The sequence below is a fragment of the Alligator sinensis genome, unplaced genomic scaffold, assembly GCF_000455745.1.
Source record: "Alligator sinensis unplaced genomic scaffold, ASM45574v1 scaffold560_1, whole genome shotgun sequence".
Lineage (NCBI taxonomy): Eukaryota > Metazoa > Chordata > Crocodylia > Alligatoridae > Alligator > Alligator sinensis.
The window spans coordinates 1,913,939-1,931,120 of record NW_005841837.1 but is presented as its reverse complement, the minus strand read 5'-3'; the positions used below and the strand labels follow the sequence as shown (position 1 = coordinate 1,931,120).

At 45.5% G+C, this 17,182-nt stretch overlaps 1 protein-coding gene across 1 annotated transcript in view; it reads left to right on the top strand.

Annotated features, from left to right (window-relative positions):
• ABCA1 (ATP binding cassette subfamily A member 1) overlaps positions 1-17,182 on the top strand; it is a 122,823-nt gene that overhangs the window by 13,630 nt on the left and 92,011 nt on the right. Inside the window, 3 exon segments of the mRNA XM_006039495.3 lie at positions 6,629-6,769; positions 12,847-12,940; positions 17,164-17,182. The exon segment at positions 17,164-17,182 is cut by the window's right edge and continues 4 nt beyond it. Of these exon segments, the coding sequence (XP_006039557.1) occupies positions 6,704-6,769; positions 12,847-12,940; positions 17,164-17,182 (179 nt within the window). The 5' untranslated portion in view covers positions 6,629-6,703.

Here is a 17,182-nt window from a genome sequence, read left to right as displayed (position 1 = left end):
GCGGCGCCCCCCCCCCCCCCCCCGGTGCAATAGATGGAAGGGGGTGCATTGGAGATCAGAGCGCTGCCTGCCTCCACCCGGCCTTGCAACCTTCCCAGCAGCTCTGGCTGGGCAAACCCCAGCTGGCAGCTTGCTCCCCCATCCATCCTGCAGACAACCCTGGGGCAGGACTGGGCTGCAACAAATTAACCCTAGGGAACACAAGTTGCCTAAGGTGCTCCAAAGTGGAGTGCCTTCATCTGATACCTCCTTTGAGGGTTAATTTGTTGCGTGATCAGCCACTTTAAAAGCACTTTGCAGCTGTGAACATGTTGCAGCACAGCTGTAGAGCACTTTCAGGGGGCTGATTGTGTGAAAAATGTATTTTAGATCTGTGCCCCAAGAAGCTTAAGTTCTGTGCTCATCTGTCTGTTCCCTCTTCTGATATGTTTGTTTGAAAAGAATGTAATTCTAGGGCCTGAACAAAAGCCTGGTGAAGTCAAGCAGATGCTTTGCTTCTGACCCTCGCTGCTTATGCATGAGGGAGAATGGGTAATCCACCAGATTTTATCTATTCGCAGCATGTGGACAGCACTGGCACTAGCAGGACAAGGCTATGCCATCCCACCCATATGCTTCTAAAAAGACCTGGCGGAGGCCTCTCTCTCTCTCTCTGTCTCAGGCTGTGAGAGTGCTATGCTCCCTGGCCCCTCAGTCATTGGTCTCTGGATAGCTGCCAATAGTGACAGTGGATTTTTGTGATGCAGACCCTTGTCCACTGAGATGTGGTGGCATTCATCCAGTTCCATTTCACATGGGCTGCTGAGCACTCACCACCTGGTGCTGGGTTTTAGTCCCAGTTGACTAGGGCTGGATTAAAATTGGCAGCCCCCGCAGTCCTGGTATCCTGAAACATTCCAGTCACCAGGGGCTTGATAAATTTGCTTTGTTCTATCTAAATAGCAATTTTCTTTTTCTAGGGGAAAGGTTTCCTCCCCTCCAAAAGAGAGCAAACAGCTTCATTGTTTGCAGAAAGCTTTTTTTTCAAGGCTGTTGTATGTTTGCTTAGTACAGACAGCAGTAATGGCAGGATGTGAAGGGGAGGGAGGGAGGAGCGGGAAGAAAAGTCAAGGATTGAGTCTCTGCTACTGCAGCTCTTTTTTCTGTCTTAAATTCTACAACTGGAAAACTACAGGCTTTGTGCTTGAGCTGGGACTGGTTTGGGTTTGGAGGCATTTTGAAGTTTTGCCTTCTGAGTAGGGAGGCATGTTGGTGCCAATAATAAATGGTGCATCATAGCTTGTCTTTTGTTATCAGTGCACCTTCAGCATTAACAGTAAAGGCTGTGGTCATTGAGTTTGCTCTTTCTGTTGCATACCCCTGCTCCCCTCCCTCCCTAGCATGAGCAGATGCACATCTGCACTGAAACCACGTGTCTTCAGGCCTTGTAGAAGTGCTTGGTAGGCTGGAGATCAACTCAGGACTGTGATGTGGTGAGCAGAATAAGGAAATGCCATGCATGTTAACAAAGAAGTTGCTAAAAAGTAGTACATGGCATCTGTTTGCAGCTTTCTAGATGTAGGTCTTTCCTGATGCAGGGGCAAGGGAGGCCTTCACTGTGTCATGCTATTACTCTGAAACTTTGCTGTCCAAATTTAGAGAGGAGCAAATGGCCTCTGAGCAAGAGCAGAGGCTCAGATGGATTAGGGGTGGGCAATTATTTTGGGCGGAGGGCCACTTAGTGAGTTTTGGCAAGCCATCGAGGCTGCATGACAAGCAGCCAGGGGCAGATAAATATTAATTTTCTAAAATTTTTTAGGGGCCCTGCGGGCCGGATAGAATGGCCTGGCGGGCCACATCTGGACCACATTTTGCCCACCCGGAGAGATCCATGGGTTCTGTAGACTGAGACACTTACTGATTCGCTAATCAATTCCCTGCCCCTGCTCCCTTATGCTGAACAGAATGATCTGGGGGATATTTGGAGATCTACAGAAGATGGGTTCTTCCTGAAAATGTATATTTCTTCCCCCCAAGGGTGGGAGAAGTTTGTGCTATTGATGTGAACCAGTCAGCCAGCTGTAGGTAGTAACAAGCAGCTGGTGTTAGCTTTATGGTAAGCAGAGTTTTGTTCTCTGGATTCTCTTCAGTAATGGATCTCCTGGATGGATTCCAAACCTGATGTGTGTCTGCACCTTTGTAGCAGGGTGCGTTTTCCCCTGCCCCACAGGCTGTTATTGACATTGATTGATTGCTGCTACATAATGCCACTTCATGGGGGAGGGAGGAGTCGCTACTGATCAGGACCCTTTTATGATATGTACAGTACAAATGCATTGTTCCAGTTGGTCTCTGTCCTTAAAAGCATACCATCTCTTCTACTGAGGATTTTAAGAAGTTGGGCAGAAGGTGGGGCAAGATGGCATCTTTGAGACTGACTAATTCAGAAAGGCATGAGCTGTCATAAGCCACAGCTTACTTTGGTTGCAATACATCATAGCGTCTGACTAAATAGTTAGCTGCTTGCAAAAACTTAAGCCTCTCTCAACCAGTGAGTCTCTAAGGTGCCACATTGCCCTACCTGCTATCCAACTTTTCACAGGGAGGAGCCAAGGCCCTGAGAGTTGCATACAGGAAGCTTGTGACAGAGCTAGAAAAGTGAACCCACTTGTGTGTGTGCACACACCCATTTGGACACTTCACAGAATCTTCTCATGGCGTGTGCTACCTTTTGGCCCATTCCTGGAAATGCTCACTTCCTGGGAATGGCTGAACCTACAGGACTTGCATGCAGTAGTAATTACTGGGCTGGGTGCTAAGCATATGTTTAATCAGGCCTCCAGGACAGAACCAGACCTCACTTCTTGGTGAGGATAAAGATGCTTCTTGCTATTTTGTCAGGCTATAAGTACTATATAAAAGCAAGCTGGCACGCTATAAATTGGCAGGGTTAGATCGTGTGGTGTAACAATATCAAATGATACCAGTAGAGAATATGGCCCATAATAGCAAATGTGAGCAAGCTTTGGTTTTAGACCTGCACTCTTACTTTTTAGATGTTTTGTGGATATTGGAAATGGTCATTTGGCACATATAATCATGGTTCACAAAGTGCTTTCTTTTACTTTAATGGGGTGACGCATGTGAACCATGACTGAAACTGGCTGACTTCTCTTGGCATTGAGCTTCCATTCAGAGCTGTAAAATTCAGTTTGCATGGAGAAAACTTGAGGTTTTTTTGTGGTGTTGTTTTTTTTGTTTTTGAAAGTTTAAAGTGCCCCTGCTGTGCCATCTTTCGGTGTGGGGATGCTGATACGTGGCGCTAGAATCGCCAGAAGACTTGATCAAGTCGGCTCTGACACACTGTAATTACAGCATATTGGAGCAGCCCCAGTATATGCCCTGTGTTGCCCAATCTGTGGTGACATTTGAGACAGGCATTCCAGCAGGATGTCTGTGTGTAGCTCTCAGCAATAGGTGGATGGTTCAGAGGGATGGAAGTGGGTACACTGCACACTTGGCTCGGTACCTTGGGGTTCTAGCAGGGCCAGGCTGTGTCCCTCTGTTTGGGAGAGAGTGGCCATACCTGTCCTTGAGCTGGAGGTTTCCACTCTTCAGTTAAAGTTCCTAATGAAGTCAGTCTTTGTTGCATCTATACCTTCCCGCCATGCTAATTCATCTAGTCTCCAAGGCCAGCTCAATTGCATTTCATCTGTGACATGCAGCTAGGCTCTACCAAGTAGATTGCCCTGCATGAGGAGTTATTAGCTGGGCCACACAGGCTGCTTGCAATGGTGTGGGACACACCTTTTGGCTTTCTGTTCCTGTGGATTAACCCAGCTACCTAGCAGTTAGCCGTCACCTGGAACATCCTGTAAATTACAGCTCTGGTTTCTACTGTGCCTCGTTACAAGGGCCACAGGGACTTCAGCAAAGGAATATGAAGTAAATTTGGCTTTAATGGATGCAGGATCAGTCCCTGTGGAAGAAAGTATGGAATTATTTTTTGACTTAAGTGGTAACACAGGAGGGAGGAGGCCTGACTCATGACCCACAGGCAGTGGCCATGCAGCCAGTGTTTTGAAAATATTTGTCTAATTGCATGGGTGCTTTGCTTTCCTGGAGACATTTCTTTGTAATCAGGTAGCAATCGGATTTAGTCTGTTGCATTAAAGCGCAGTGAGTAATGATCAAGCATGGGTGCTAAAGTGTATAAAGAAATGCTGTCAACTCCTCCTACCCCCCACAACACAAGCAGAGATGTGTGGGTGATTGGGGCTAGAGAGCTGAACACCTCATTCCATTTCTTGTCTGGGTTACATTTGGTTACAACTGGGAATATTTAATGCTGATTTGCTGCAAAGCTGCAAATGTGACCTTGCTGTGACAAAGTAGGGCTGTAGTTGATTCTGTAGGGAGGGGATGGGTGACTGCATGAGAGGTAGGGAATGCTTAGAATCTAAATGTCCCTGGGATGTTTTGTTTTGTGGGAATGAAACCTAGCCTGTGATGACATTTCAAGAGTCAATTGAGCCGCATGTTCATTAATCCTGAGACTTTAAGGCCAGAAAGAACCACGGTGACCATGTGCGCGCTGGGCTCCTGCGCAATAGCCTAGAGAAGGTTGTCACCCAAGGAGGTTGTTTGCACCATGCCTGTGCTCTTTGGAAACATGTAGCTTGCAAATAGGCTTGCATTCACAGTACTGAGGCACTGGCACTTATGAAAAGCGTACGTGTTCCCAGTTTAACAGATGTTATGGAGGGTAGTTGTATTTCAGTGTGTTTGGATAATCAGTTAGGTAGGAGTTTGATAAATGTAATACCCCTCCTATAAATGTGGGGCTTGTCTACAGATAGGAACCTACCTAATTCATGGAGGTGGCCTCTGTATTTCATGGTCCTGGAGTAGCATCAGGCACCACTTTTTTTGCTGTGAAGTGGCCTCGTCCCCCTCCCTTCCCTAACCTTTTGGGTTGGGGGACCTGGATGTCCTGCCCCTCCATGGAAATTAACAGGTGGCCACCTGCCAATCTCCCCCTGTGCTCCAGGGCACCAGGGTTTGTTGCCATTTTCTGTCTGCAGGCCCCCCCCCTTGCTGCTGTTTTCCTGCTTTTTTGCAGGGACCAGGATTTTTTTTCTATGAGAGACCTACCAAATTCACTGTTTCCATAAAAACTGTAAAATTGTGAATTCGTTTATGTCCCTATCTATAGGTGGACCCTTGGGAAATTTTAATCTGAATTAACTTGAAAAGTGGACTAATGAGGATGTATTAAATCCCTGTATAGGCAGCCTTACTCAGAATTTAAGTGGCCTTATGGTAATTTAATTTAGCTTATTTTACTGAATAAACTAAATTGATCTTAGGGCCACTTTAGTCTTGAATGAGACTGTCAACACATGGCTTTTACATTGTGTAGTGACTCAGTTTTTGAAGTCACACCTTTGATTCATGTGGCTTAATTTTCCTGAGTATCCTTCTGTAGACCAATCCCTTCTGGATTATTAAGGCAGTGCTGACTGAACAAATACACAAGAACCTGATCCTGAGTTGTCCTGCCCTCTTCATTGTCACTTGTTTTGGGCAAGATGCATATGAAATACTACCAACCAGAACCTATTATGCCGGCAAGAGCCTAGAATTGGGGTTGGTAGCCTTTTGGGAATGGTGGGCCAAATGACTGCAGCTTGCATTGAAGACTAGCAATTTGGCTGCAGCTGCTTCTCCTTCTCCACCACTAACTTGCCGCCAACACAGATACTGCTTCTGCGCTGCCAACTTGCTGCAGATTTTCTGCCAGTATTGAGTTATTGCTGACATCCTGGCTTTGCAGGCCGGATGGAATCACTTGGTGGGCAAGATCCAACCTGTGGGCTGTAAATTGCCAGGTCCTGGCCTAGAATACAAAACTGCTGTCACCACTGCTGTGCCAGGAATTCAGCATCTGATGAAGTGGATCCAGGCTCACAAAAGCTTCTGCGTCTCTGATTTAGTTAAGGTGCATCTCTACTGTGGCTTCTGTCTGACTTCAGACTAACATGGCCAACTATCTCCCTGCATTTGGAAGCTAAGGTGGCAGGGCAAAAAAGTCTGTTAGTTTTACTGTGTTCAGCAAGATGGGTGTCTCCTTCCATTTACTGCCCCCCCCCCGGAGCTTGGGAGGAGTGGCAGGCTTATCTCAATGCCAGAGCTTGGCTATTAAAACCTATGTGGAAGGCAGCACTAAAACGAAACAAAGCTGCGACTAGGAGCACCACAGGGTTGCATACATATCAAAGGACCTTCCAAGCAGCTTTGCTGTGACTAGAGCAGTCTAGTTTCTGTGCCTGCAAGCTTGTTGATCAAGGGAAAAATTGGGGAAAATTGTTCTCCCAGGGATGTCATCCTACTAAGCTTAGGAACCTTGAGGTAATAGATACTTTGGGTCAAAGTCAGAACTTGTTTACAGCTGTTGGAATTAGCAGGATTCCACATCCTCCTCTCCTCCCTAACTCTTCCCCACTGTTTTCTCCCCACCAGCCAGCCTGCAGCAGTTGGCAATGGCACTGGATTCTGCAGGATTGTCAGTGTAAATGAGAGCAGAATGTGGCCCTTGTTCATTGCTTATTCCCTGGCTAATGGAGGCTTTTCCTCTCTCGTTTTCCAGTTCATGATCAGCCACAGTGTCCCTTCTGTGTGCTGTTGTTGCTCGAAGGGGGCTGTGGCACTCTGCTGAAAGAAGATGGCTTTCTGGACACAGCTGGGACTGCTGCTATGGAAGAACTTCACTTACCGGAGAAGGCAAACTGTAAGTGTGTGGCAGCTTTTAAGGGTGGTTTGTGCTTGTTTGCCTCAGTCACAGCCTCATAACCCACCAAGCCAAGAATGATCCTGATCTAGGGTGTCTCGATCCATTGTACGCACACATCTTCCTTGATATGCTGAAGGGAACGGACGTCAGTGGGAGTACAAGGCGCCAGGCACCTCCAGTATTTTGCATTGGAGCTTGAGTGCTTGAGAACCAAAATGTTATGTAGCTGAGACCAGGCAAACTCTCTATCCCAGTGAGGCATGGGGCAGGAGCAGAGCATCCCATGAGCTTGAGCACTTGCATAATATCATCTCTGTTTATTTCCAGCAATCCCACTAGGTTGGGCCATCTATAAGTACTGAACCTGTTGGCTCTTGATCTAAAAGCTTCTGTTGTTTGCAGAACGTGGATGAAATCCTGCCCCACTAAAATCCATGACAGACTGCCCCCTAAAACATCAATGGGGCCAAGATGTAACCCCCTGTTCTGCTGTAGCAGATGCTTTTCTAATGACCTCCACGTGGAGGGGTGTGGAAATGGCTGCAGTCAGGTATTGCTTACATAGCAGATTTGGGGGGGGGAATCTGTAGGTACAGCCATGCATTCAAATACAGAAGCATTAAACTCTAACCATCTACTTTCTTTAATGGAACATGGAGTTCATCATGGCTAGTTGGTGCCTGTGCCCTAAACCTTAGTACTGAAGTACCATGCAACATAAATGACAGGGAAATATCCTGCTTGGGATGAGAAGGAAACCAGCAAGAATATGGTCCTAAGGAAAATATGCAAGTGAACACAGTCTATTCCTTTCATGATCCCAGACTTTTAACTTGCTGCACCTTTTAGGATATTGTAGCTCCAGTGGTTTCTCTGAAGACTAAAAGAGAAAAATCTTTGAGGCTAATTTTGTGCGAGAGGAGAGTGCTTTCATTGGAGCAGTGATGCAGGGAACTGCCATAAGAGCTGACCTTGAGGTATGAAAGGAGAGGCAGGGCAAGTTGTTTAGACAGTAAGTGGAAAGTGGCCCGATAAGCTTTTTGAATCTTGTAAATGTCAAGGCACTGCCAGCTGGCTATGCATGGATCTTGGATGCACTGGATTAGGAGGGTGATTGTGGTCACTCGTGGAAATGGAAACCATGTCCCTAAAGCCTTGGTTTGACTGTCTCTCAGGACCAAATTAGCTCTGATGTAAGCAGTGAACAAATCCATTTTAAGTTCATGGCCACTCAGTGCAGCACTGAATATGGCCTATCGTATGGTGCTGAAAAGAGGACTACCTAATGTGAGCCTGGGTTCTTTCTGTCTCCATAATAACAAGGCTGTTGAGGAGAGGGGCAGGAAGCTGTGTGCAGTTTACGTATTCTCATTCTGTTCACATTATTCATAAGGGCCTATTCATAGGGCCTGATCCTCCTAGCCTAGGTCTTCAACCTAGGAGTTGTACATTTAGGTCCCCTTCATATATTGTGATAATGGATGGGACATCCCTGCTGTGGCAGTGCCTCATGTATGAATTGATTGCTGCAGAACTCTTCATGTGGGTAGAGTGCAAGGATGCTTGAAGTCCAGTGTATGCTCTAGCCCTATTTCGAAGGTCCGTACTTTTGTACAAAACATAGGGATTGGATTCTACCTTGATGTAAACTGGCAGAACTCCATCGACACCTGTGGGCTGTGTTCATATAAGAGAAAAGTAGGGCTGGAGGGACCCCAAGAAGTCTCTTCAACCTCTACCCACTGTAGAATGATCCCTATCTGAACCATCCTAGCCAAGTGTTTGCCTAACACAGTAGTAGGCAACACTTTCCAGCTATGACTCGCCTTGGGTCAGAGCCTGGAGGCTGGTTGGCAGCATGGGGAGAGCACCTGCAGCCGGTGGGCCAGATCCAATGCCTGCAAGCTGTAGGTTGCCAACCTCTGGTCTAACCTAGCAGACAGACCGTCTTGCACAATGCTCAAAACATCAAAAACATCCTAACTTGTCATGAATAAAGCAAGGGGATGAGGGCACTGTCAAGGTTCTGCCACCACCTGTTGTCCTGCCACTGTGACTTGCATTGGCCAAAGATCTGGTCTCTTGTTCCCGGGCCTTTGCTAAAACCACTAATTAAATCTGGCAGAGAAGGAAGGTAAGTCAAGAGGGTCTAGCTTTAGGTCTAGACACATTGACAACATAGCGTAGAGCAATCTGCATGTGACAGGGGCACATTTAACCCATTTAGTGGTCCCACAAGATTAAGGTAGCAACCCCTGGGCATCTGTCAATGGGGAAGGAGGAAAGCCCTTATAGCTTGTGTTTTGGCATGTTTTGGGGTCTGTTTGTGTGTTTGTTTTCCCCATCTTTCTGCTGCCTTCTGGAAAGTTTGTATTGCAGTTTTCCCAGCATAGCTGTCCATCAGATGTGTGAGAAAACACTAATCTTCTTTATTTTAATGGACCATTAACTAAGTTACAACGCAGGCCTCCAGCAGTCTCACTTAATTGTCTTTGCTGCTGATGGTCTGTCCCCAAGGCTTTTACTTTGCTAATGATCCCCATGTGAGCTCTGACTGGTGATGCCAGAGGGGAAGAATATTAAATTATGGAAACATGAAAACAGTAGGGCCTCATGTCCCTGCAGCACCACTCTCCTGGCTAGCTGGGACATTTTCTCTGCTCATTTCATTGCTGAAGGCTAAGCAGTGAGACCTTCTGCTGAGACAAATCGGGTAAGTGCCTCAAAGCTATACGTTGGTTTATACCACCTGAGGATTTGACTCGTAAAAGAGCTTGAACATGGATGTGAAAATATTTATTTGCCTGCCCCCCCCCTTTAAAATTCTCTTCCCACAAGTGCTGCTGTCACGTATGCTTCCCACTGCAACCTGTCCTTAGAATTGCAGTGAGTTTGATCTGCATTGCACAAGGTGGGTTCAAAGCTCGGCTTGACGTGTGCAGCTTGAGAGTTACTTTGTACTGGAGAACTTCCAACAGCAGAACTGTATCCTGCCTGCTCTGCAGGTGAGAGGAAGGAAAGGAAAATCAGGTTCAGGGGTCAGCGTTGTGTAAAAACATGTTCTTCTGATTCAGCTTCCTTTATTCAGTACCTGCTCCTGTTCCTGTCTGGCTTTGCAAACAGTTTGCTATTTAAGAATCCTGCGCAGAGATGTAAATGGCTATAGGCAATGCACGGGATTTGGCAACACCCTGAATTTCTTAAGAATAATGTTGCGAGGGTGGCTGGGGGTGTAGTCTTCAGCAAACTTCTTATTGGTGTGCTGCAAGATCTCACTCTGTACCCTCAAAGAGCCCAGTGCCAACTAGTTCCTGACATCAGTCCAGTTGACTAATGACAGTAAAATTCCTACTGAGATGTGCATGTGCATATAACTATTTCCCCTGTCGCCCACCCCCACTGCTGAGCTCTTCTGATGATCCCATCCTTTGTGTGCAATGATAGTTCTCCCGCTGGCTGCTATGGGAGGGTGGGAAGCAACAGATTGTTCAGCGGGGGTTAGACATTTTGCTTTGCCATCACAATAATAATCATATGCCATGGAAGGCAAAAAGTGTAGTACCTACAGCACAGACTAGGGAGTTAGGAACTCTGCGGTCCAGCCTAAATTTGCTGTGCGACTTTGAGCTACCCATGTTCCCGAACTGCCTGTTTCCATAGCTGCAGAAAATGTAGGGATGATGTCCAATTATGAAGCTTATGGGGAGTTAGTGATAAGGTAATTGGCATTGCCTCAAGGCCAGAGCAGCTGTGGAAGGAAGCCACTGAACTTTGGAAGCAAAAGGATGAGAACTGTTTTTTTAGGAAATGGACACAGCATTCAACTAGTCAACCAAAACCATCCTGTGGAATTCCAACTTAGGTGTAAGCTTGTTCCATGTACCATATCCATGCCCGTTCCTGCTGGAGCAGACAATCTGCTCCAGCTGCATGCTTTTGCTGTGGTGATGTAGCAGTTTGCAGTGAAGTGCCACCTCTTTCTCCCTGAAGGTTAAAGGGCTTGAGCCCCCTTCCCCTACATACTTGCACATTGTGTATTTAGCCATCTGTCTAATGCTTGTGTGTGCAGGCATATGGCTGGTATGGTGCCTAGGTGATAGTGGGTAGGATGGGAGATGTTATGCACCACTTGATTGGGCTCCACTCCACCTATCCATATCTCCTGGGAATGACCTACCAGAGAGCTCGGGGGTTCTTGATGGGCTTCAGCATGTCTCCAGGAATGGAGAGAAACAGTGTGAAGCTCTGGTCATGAGGAGTTTTCGGAAAGCCACAGTTCACAACTCTGCTCCTTTCCTCTGCAGCAGCCACCACTATCAGCTGTGCAGACTCCAACTGCAGATGCCAGTAAGCATGAGCACTGCACTGGGACTACAGAGGAGTTGCTACCCCTAGGTCCATCCTTTTGCTATTCTTAATGGAATGGGAAGCTTGGGGAAAAGAGCAGTAAGCAATTACTAGCTGTGCATCTGGGAAACCCCAAGTGCCTGGAGTGAGAATGTAGTGTAGTCTGCTGCTGCAGGAAGCATGTCATCCCCAGGAATGGCCCTGCTTTCCTGGTAACCCTGAATAACCCACTTGTGTGGACTCTTGAGGGTCTCCTATATTATCTTTGTAAAGGTAGAGCTCAGATGTTATCAACAAACCTTACCACAGTGTTGTCACTAGACTTCCTCTATGTAGTGTTTACATTCACATGTAAGTACATTGCAAATAATGATTAACCTCTCTCTGAAAAAACTGAGGCAATTTTTAAAGGTACCTGTATGATTTGGATGCCCAGTCCCTATTAATCTGTATGGGAATGGGGCATCTGGGTCCCTTAGACATCCTTGAAAACCTCACTGAGAATGGCTTTTGGGGATGGAATAAGTAGTAATTGTTTCAAAGTACAGTACTGTGATGATGGTTTTGTGTTTATCTTAAGTTACAGTAAATAATTCGAAATGTTTCCCTGACTTTGCATGGATGGTTGTTCTCCATTGAATGTCAGGGGACTAATTTTAGCTGCTCGCAGTATAGTACATGGACACTTGCATAGCATGGAAGATTAGAACTCTCAGTTATATAATCAGAATAGATTTTTTTTTTTTTTTCCCCACTGACCTGTGATGTGTGGAAGGACTGAGCAGACTTCTTTTGAGAAGATTGGACTGCAAAAGACCTGGTGCTTCCCTTGAGCCTGAAATGAACACTAAGGACAGAGACCAAAAACATCTTTTTTTGCTGTAAAAGTGAGAGGACTTTGGAAAAAGGCAAATAAATAAATAAATAAAACAACCCCTCCATCCCCCAAACCAAAAAAAAACCCCTTCTTGTTTTTTCTCACCTTCTAGGTTTAATATGGAGTGAGAGAGTGTGAGCGTTGTGCATGGGCACATTTATTCTCTGCATCTGAATAACTTTGGAGAATAATACCACACTCTTCCCATCTTCTCTGCCCCAGGCAGGTGGCTCTAAGCTCTTTGCATTTAGAACTTGGTTTTATTTGTGTGCATTTACAATGCCCAGTCTACTGCAGCCCAAATCTTTATGTGCAACTGGTATGTACCATCTGTACACTATAAAGATGGGTTCAGATGGCTTCATAAAGTACAGGTTCAGCTCTGCCCTCCTGTATGCTATGCATCTCCATTAGCTAAATTGGAGTTTTTTTCCAGTTACGCGCTAGTGCCACTGACAACTGAATTTGACATGGTAGTGGTTCGGTAAAGATGTAGCTTTTTTGGGGAAGGGCAGTTCCACTTTCAAGTGATGCTGAAAACATAAGGCCAGAATGTCTGCTAATTGCCTGTATGGTGTTGTGGGATAAGTGTCAGCTTTTCTCCAGGGACTGAAGCAAGTGGTAATTAGAAACAACCCCTCTCTACAGCCTGTTCTGTATGTTCAGTGAACTTGCCACTGGAATCCCTGGCAAATAAGTGTTCTCTGATATTTTTGTTTAGGAACAGTTTCTTGACCCTGGAGCAGATGAGTAGAGGGAGCTGATGTGATTCTGGCTTACAGGAGAGTTGTACTCGGCTCTTAGGATTTTGAAATATGAAAACCTAAGACTTTGTCTTTATTGTTTCCAGTTTCAGCTGCTGATTGAAGTTGCCTGGCCTCTCTTTATCTTCTTTATACTGATCTCCGTAAGACTTTCATATCCGCCCTACGAGCAACATGAATGTAAGTACAAAACACAGTTTATGACCGTGCTGGGTACAGTTTGTTTCATGGGTAGGAGGGAGGGTTACAACTACTAAGAAGTAAATAACAGGGGGTGGGGTGGGGGTGGGGGGGTGTTGTTCTTGGTTATATGCCTTGAGTGAAACTTTTCAGGGCTGTTTAAGATCCTTCCTTTCACCTCAGTCTGCTGCAGGGAGAGATGGGTCCTGCTAGTTTTTTTGCCTTGTGGCTTGAGCACTGCCCTTCATCACTGCTGTGCTGTAATAGCATTCCCCAGTGTGGCTGCCTTCTATAGTGTAGATAATGTTAAGAATTGCCTCCTCTGAGCAGACCCATGCTGTTGTGCGCCTACACGGAGCCCTGGTTGACTGGAGAGTCCACAGTCATCTAGTGCAGAGCCCCTTGCCTTGCAGGGAGGTTATTTGCATCAGTAGGCTAAGAAGCAGAGCCCTCCCCTCTCCCAGCATGGAAAACTACGACTCCAACATCTTCCTGTAGCATTGCTCATTCCTCCCTTCTGGGAAGATAATGCTCTAACAAGGATAGAGCACTGGACTGACACCAGGGGCGTGGGTTCTGTTAACTTCTGCTGCTTTCCTGCTGTGGAAAAATCATTTCCCGTGTCTGTGTGTAATTAGGCCATGTCTGTGTAGCGTGATGCAGCCAGTGCTAGCTGCAGTATCTCTGTGGTGCTGCACTGCTCTGTAGACATCCTATATTGCAATGTGTCTGGGGCAGGGACTTTCTCTTACTAGATATCTGTACAGCACCTAGCATATTGGAGATTTGATCTTCAGATGCTACAAATGGCATCTGTTCTAATGAGTTGCTATGCTGGCTTTGTACTCGGTAGATAATCCTGGACCCCCTTTTAGGACAACTGGTTTTTCAGTAACTTCCTCTTAAGGATCATGGATAGAGATGAGCTTTTTTTTTTTTTCTTTTCTATCTCTTAATATTAGAAGGCTTGCTCCACACATTCTCAAGATGCTTCTTAAGGACTCCAGTTGTTTTGCTATTTAGCAAGCCTGACTTCTGTCAGCTGTGCCCCTTGTGCTCTTCAGATAGTAACTCTTTTCTCACATTAGCAATCAGCTGACTGAGGAAGGGCTCCTTGTTTACCTTTCCATTCCAGGATTGCTGCTAGGTAAGGGCTAATACTTGTGCTAAGAGTCAGCTGTATAAAACTGGGAGGGATTCATAAGTGACTTTAAAATAGACATAGTGGTTAATGGAAGTGGTTTTGTAGCATCAGCATGCTATTCCCCACCAACGCACTGTGTACAAAACGTTGCCTGCCAGCTGGGATCTCTTCAAACAAAGATGCTTCATTCAGCATCTGGACTTCAGTGGGACCCAAGTTTGTTTGCAGTGTCCCATTTTCCAGCAAACTCTGGAGGTTGTCAGCCTTGTTCTGTGCCCAGCTGGTCTGTTTCTTCTCGCAGAGTTTGACAGGCACCTGAAGCTTCCTTGTATGAAACTTCACGTGGTCAAATTCTTTGACATTCATTTCATCTTTCCTCATGAGGTCTTGCAAGTGGATGGCAGAGAAGACTAAAGGAGGTCAGCAGCAAATGCCCAGTTGTTTAATTCAGACTTGCACCCACATTTGCATATGTCTGTCTCAGTCTTTTCCTTTAACACTGCTGTGTTGAGAGCTGAATTTTAATAGGCTGTTGTTTCACCTGAAATGTCAGTGTTTCACCTCCTTCCTCCTTTTAATAATGCTTTTATTTTCCAACGGTTCTAGCGGGAAACCTGGAGTGGCGCCTGACAACTTCTTTTTAATTTGCTCTCTAATCTGTTAGTTTCCAAGAACAAGTAACTGGATTCTTTCAGTCTGGTTCAGTTCCGCTGAACACTCGCTCATTTGCAACCCGACACAAATGTCTTATAAAGCAGAATGTTGCCTTTTGTTGAATTGGGAGGGGGGCTGTGAGGAAAAACCTTGAAACCAGGTCACAGTGAACTCTGTGGCAGTTCTACATATGCCTGTAAGGGAACAGGGTTGTTATCTGCCATGGTGATGCTATACAGCAGGGGTGTCAACTGAGGGGTATGCATACCCCTGAGGGTCCTTGAGAAGGCCCTTGGGGGCATGAGCTGGTGGGGACCGTACCCCCCCCCCTTTCTCCACGTCTGGCTGCTGGGGGTACACTGATTCAAAAAGGTTGAAAACCCCTGGTATACAGTGTTATGAAATGACTTGCCAGTCACTCCAGATGATTGTATTCACTAGGTTATGCACAAGTGCTTTGAAACAGTAAAGGGCTTAGATGTTTTGGGCCAATCTGGTTTAAAACTAAATTAAAATTGCCGCTTGCATCTAAGAGGGTCCCAGCTCCTACTGGATTAGACTGGCCATTCAGGAATCCAATTTCTAAGTGCCTGGTCTGGTTAAAAGGGCAGTTTATCTGAAACAAGGGAGAACTTGCTTAGTGTAATTGCTATTTATATGGCTTCTACCACAGTCAACCAAAGACCACTGCATGCACAGCTCTTCAAGATAGCTGGCTTTATCTTTTGTTACCTTTCTTTTCTCTTTCATCTAGAGTGTCCTGACTCCCAGTGATTGGAAAACATTTGCTTAAAATCCCACCAAAAACCTCCATATTAATTTTTTGAAATTACTGAAAAGGAAGAGTAGTGCTTGCAGATCTGCCTCAGAAAGGAGATGCTAACCAGTCTGTTTTCATGTGGTCCACCTCTTAAATACAAAGGGTGGCTGCTTGCTATTAAATGGCAGCTGCTATTTTGCATTTTCACTCTCTGTGCATGAGCATGCTTATGTTATCTTTGTAGACTTTGCTTATTCTTTCTTTCATTCATTATAAGGGACGAGTAGTAGGGGGTGCTTCCATTGCACAGAAAACAGAATGACAAGCTGTATCAGACCCATTATCTTGTAGGCCAGAAGAAAGGAGAGCATTTCACCTCCCATCCATTGACAAGGTCTCTTAAGACCTTCCAGCAAAATGCTGTAAAAACTTGTGGTTGTGACTACTTTGTCACTGCCTTAATTTCTGTAGTGTTTTTTGACCAGAAGAAAAAAATAGTTGGGTGGGGTTAGTTTCATTTGTGTTCGTTTCTTACAAGGGCTGGGGTTTGTACAGCTGCCTAAACTAATATGAAAGCCATTAGGAGTTGGGTGCCCAACCCTCTTGAATTTCTTTTAAAATCCTTCCCTAGGAGCAGAGTCATTGTGGGTGAGCTGTAGGTACTGTTCTGTGATCTATAACTCAGAACCTTTCCTGACATCTAAAGTGTAGAGTGGGAAGTGCCTCTTAAAAAATAAAAATAAATAAAAGTAGCAAACAAGAGTTGAGAAGGAGGCAGCCCAGAAATTTAGGACCTAAAGACCCCACATCCAGTCTTTGCACGTTGCCACAAGCCAAATTCTTCTCAATAACAGCAATGTAAATTGAGAATAACTTCAGGGTCTTGTGTGTGTCTGTGTGTGCACATGTACATGCATACATGTACACAGCTGCCAGGCTTAGTCGACACAAGTTCCATGTATGACGGTTTGCACCAGGAAAAAATATTTCCCTTTTGTGGTGTGCCCAGAACAGCGGATAGATCCAAGGAAATGGAGGGCAAGAGGGCGGCCATATTTGTGTCCTTTTGCTACACCAAATTCAAGCTCTTAGCAATGATCACTATTCCGTACCTACTCTATTTGCCTGCTGGCCCCTCATTTTTAGTCTGCAAGAAAAGGTAGAGGTGGTTGTAGTGCTTACCCATGTGTCTGACAGGAGCTGTCAAAAGTTGCCAGAACATGAGAAACCAGATACTGAAGTGGAAGAAATTTGTACAGTATTTTAACTCCAAATTAAGGGCCGGATAACTAATTCCTTGGTAGAAATTTGGCACGAACAAGTCAATCCTGCCCACTCCATTTTTAACAGGAGTTTCTCAAATGTTGGCATGTTTTTCTTCTAAAAGGCCCAGCTCCTAGAATCCTTTGCTCCTGTGACTCTAGAAATCTCCAATTTCATTACAAAGAGACTTGCTGAGCCTGTAAAATCTCATTAAATTTTGGAAGAACAGACCAATGACTTTCAAAATACTGGAACTGGCAATTCTGTTCTCTTTAGTAAAGGTGTGAGATGCATAAGAGACATAAGGTTGTGTGTGCATGATGTCTTTCCTGCTTCTCAGAAGATTTCACAGTTTTGGCAAAATCAGACCTTTGTTCTCAAATGTTTGCTCTTCTATTCCAGGTCACTTTCCAAACAAGGC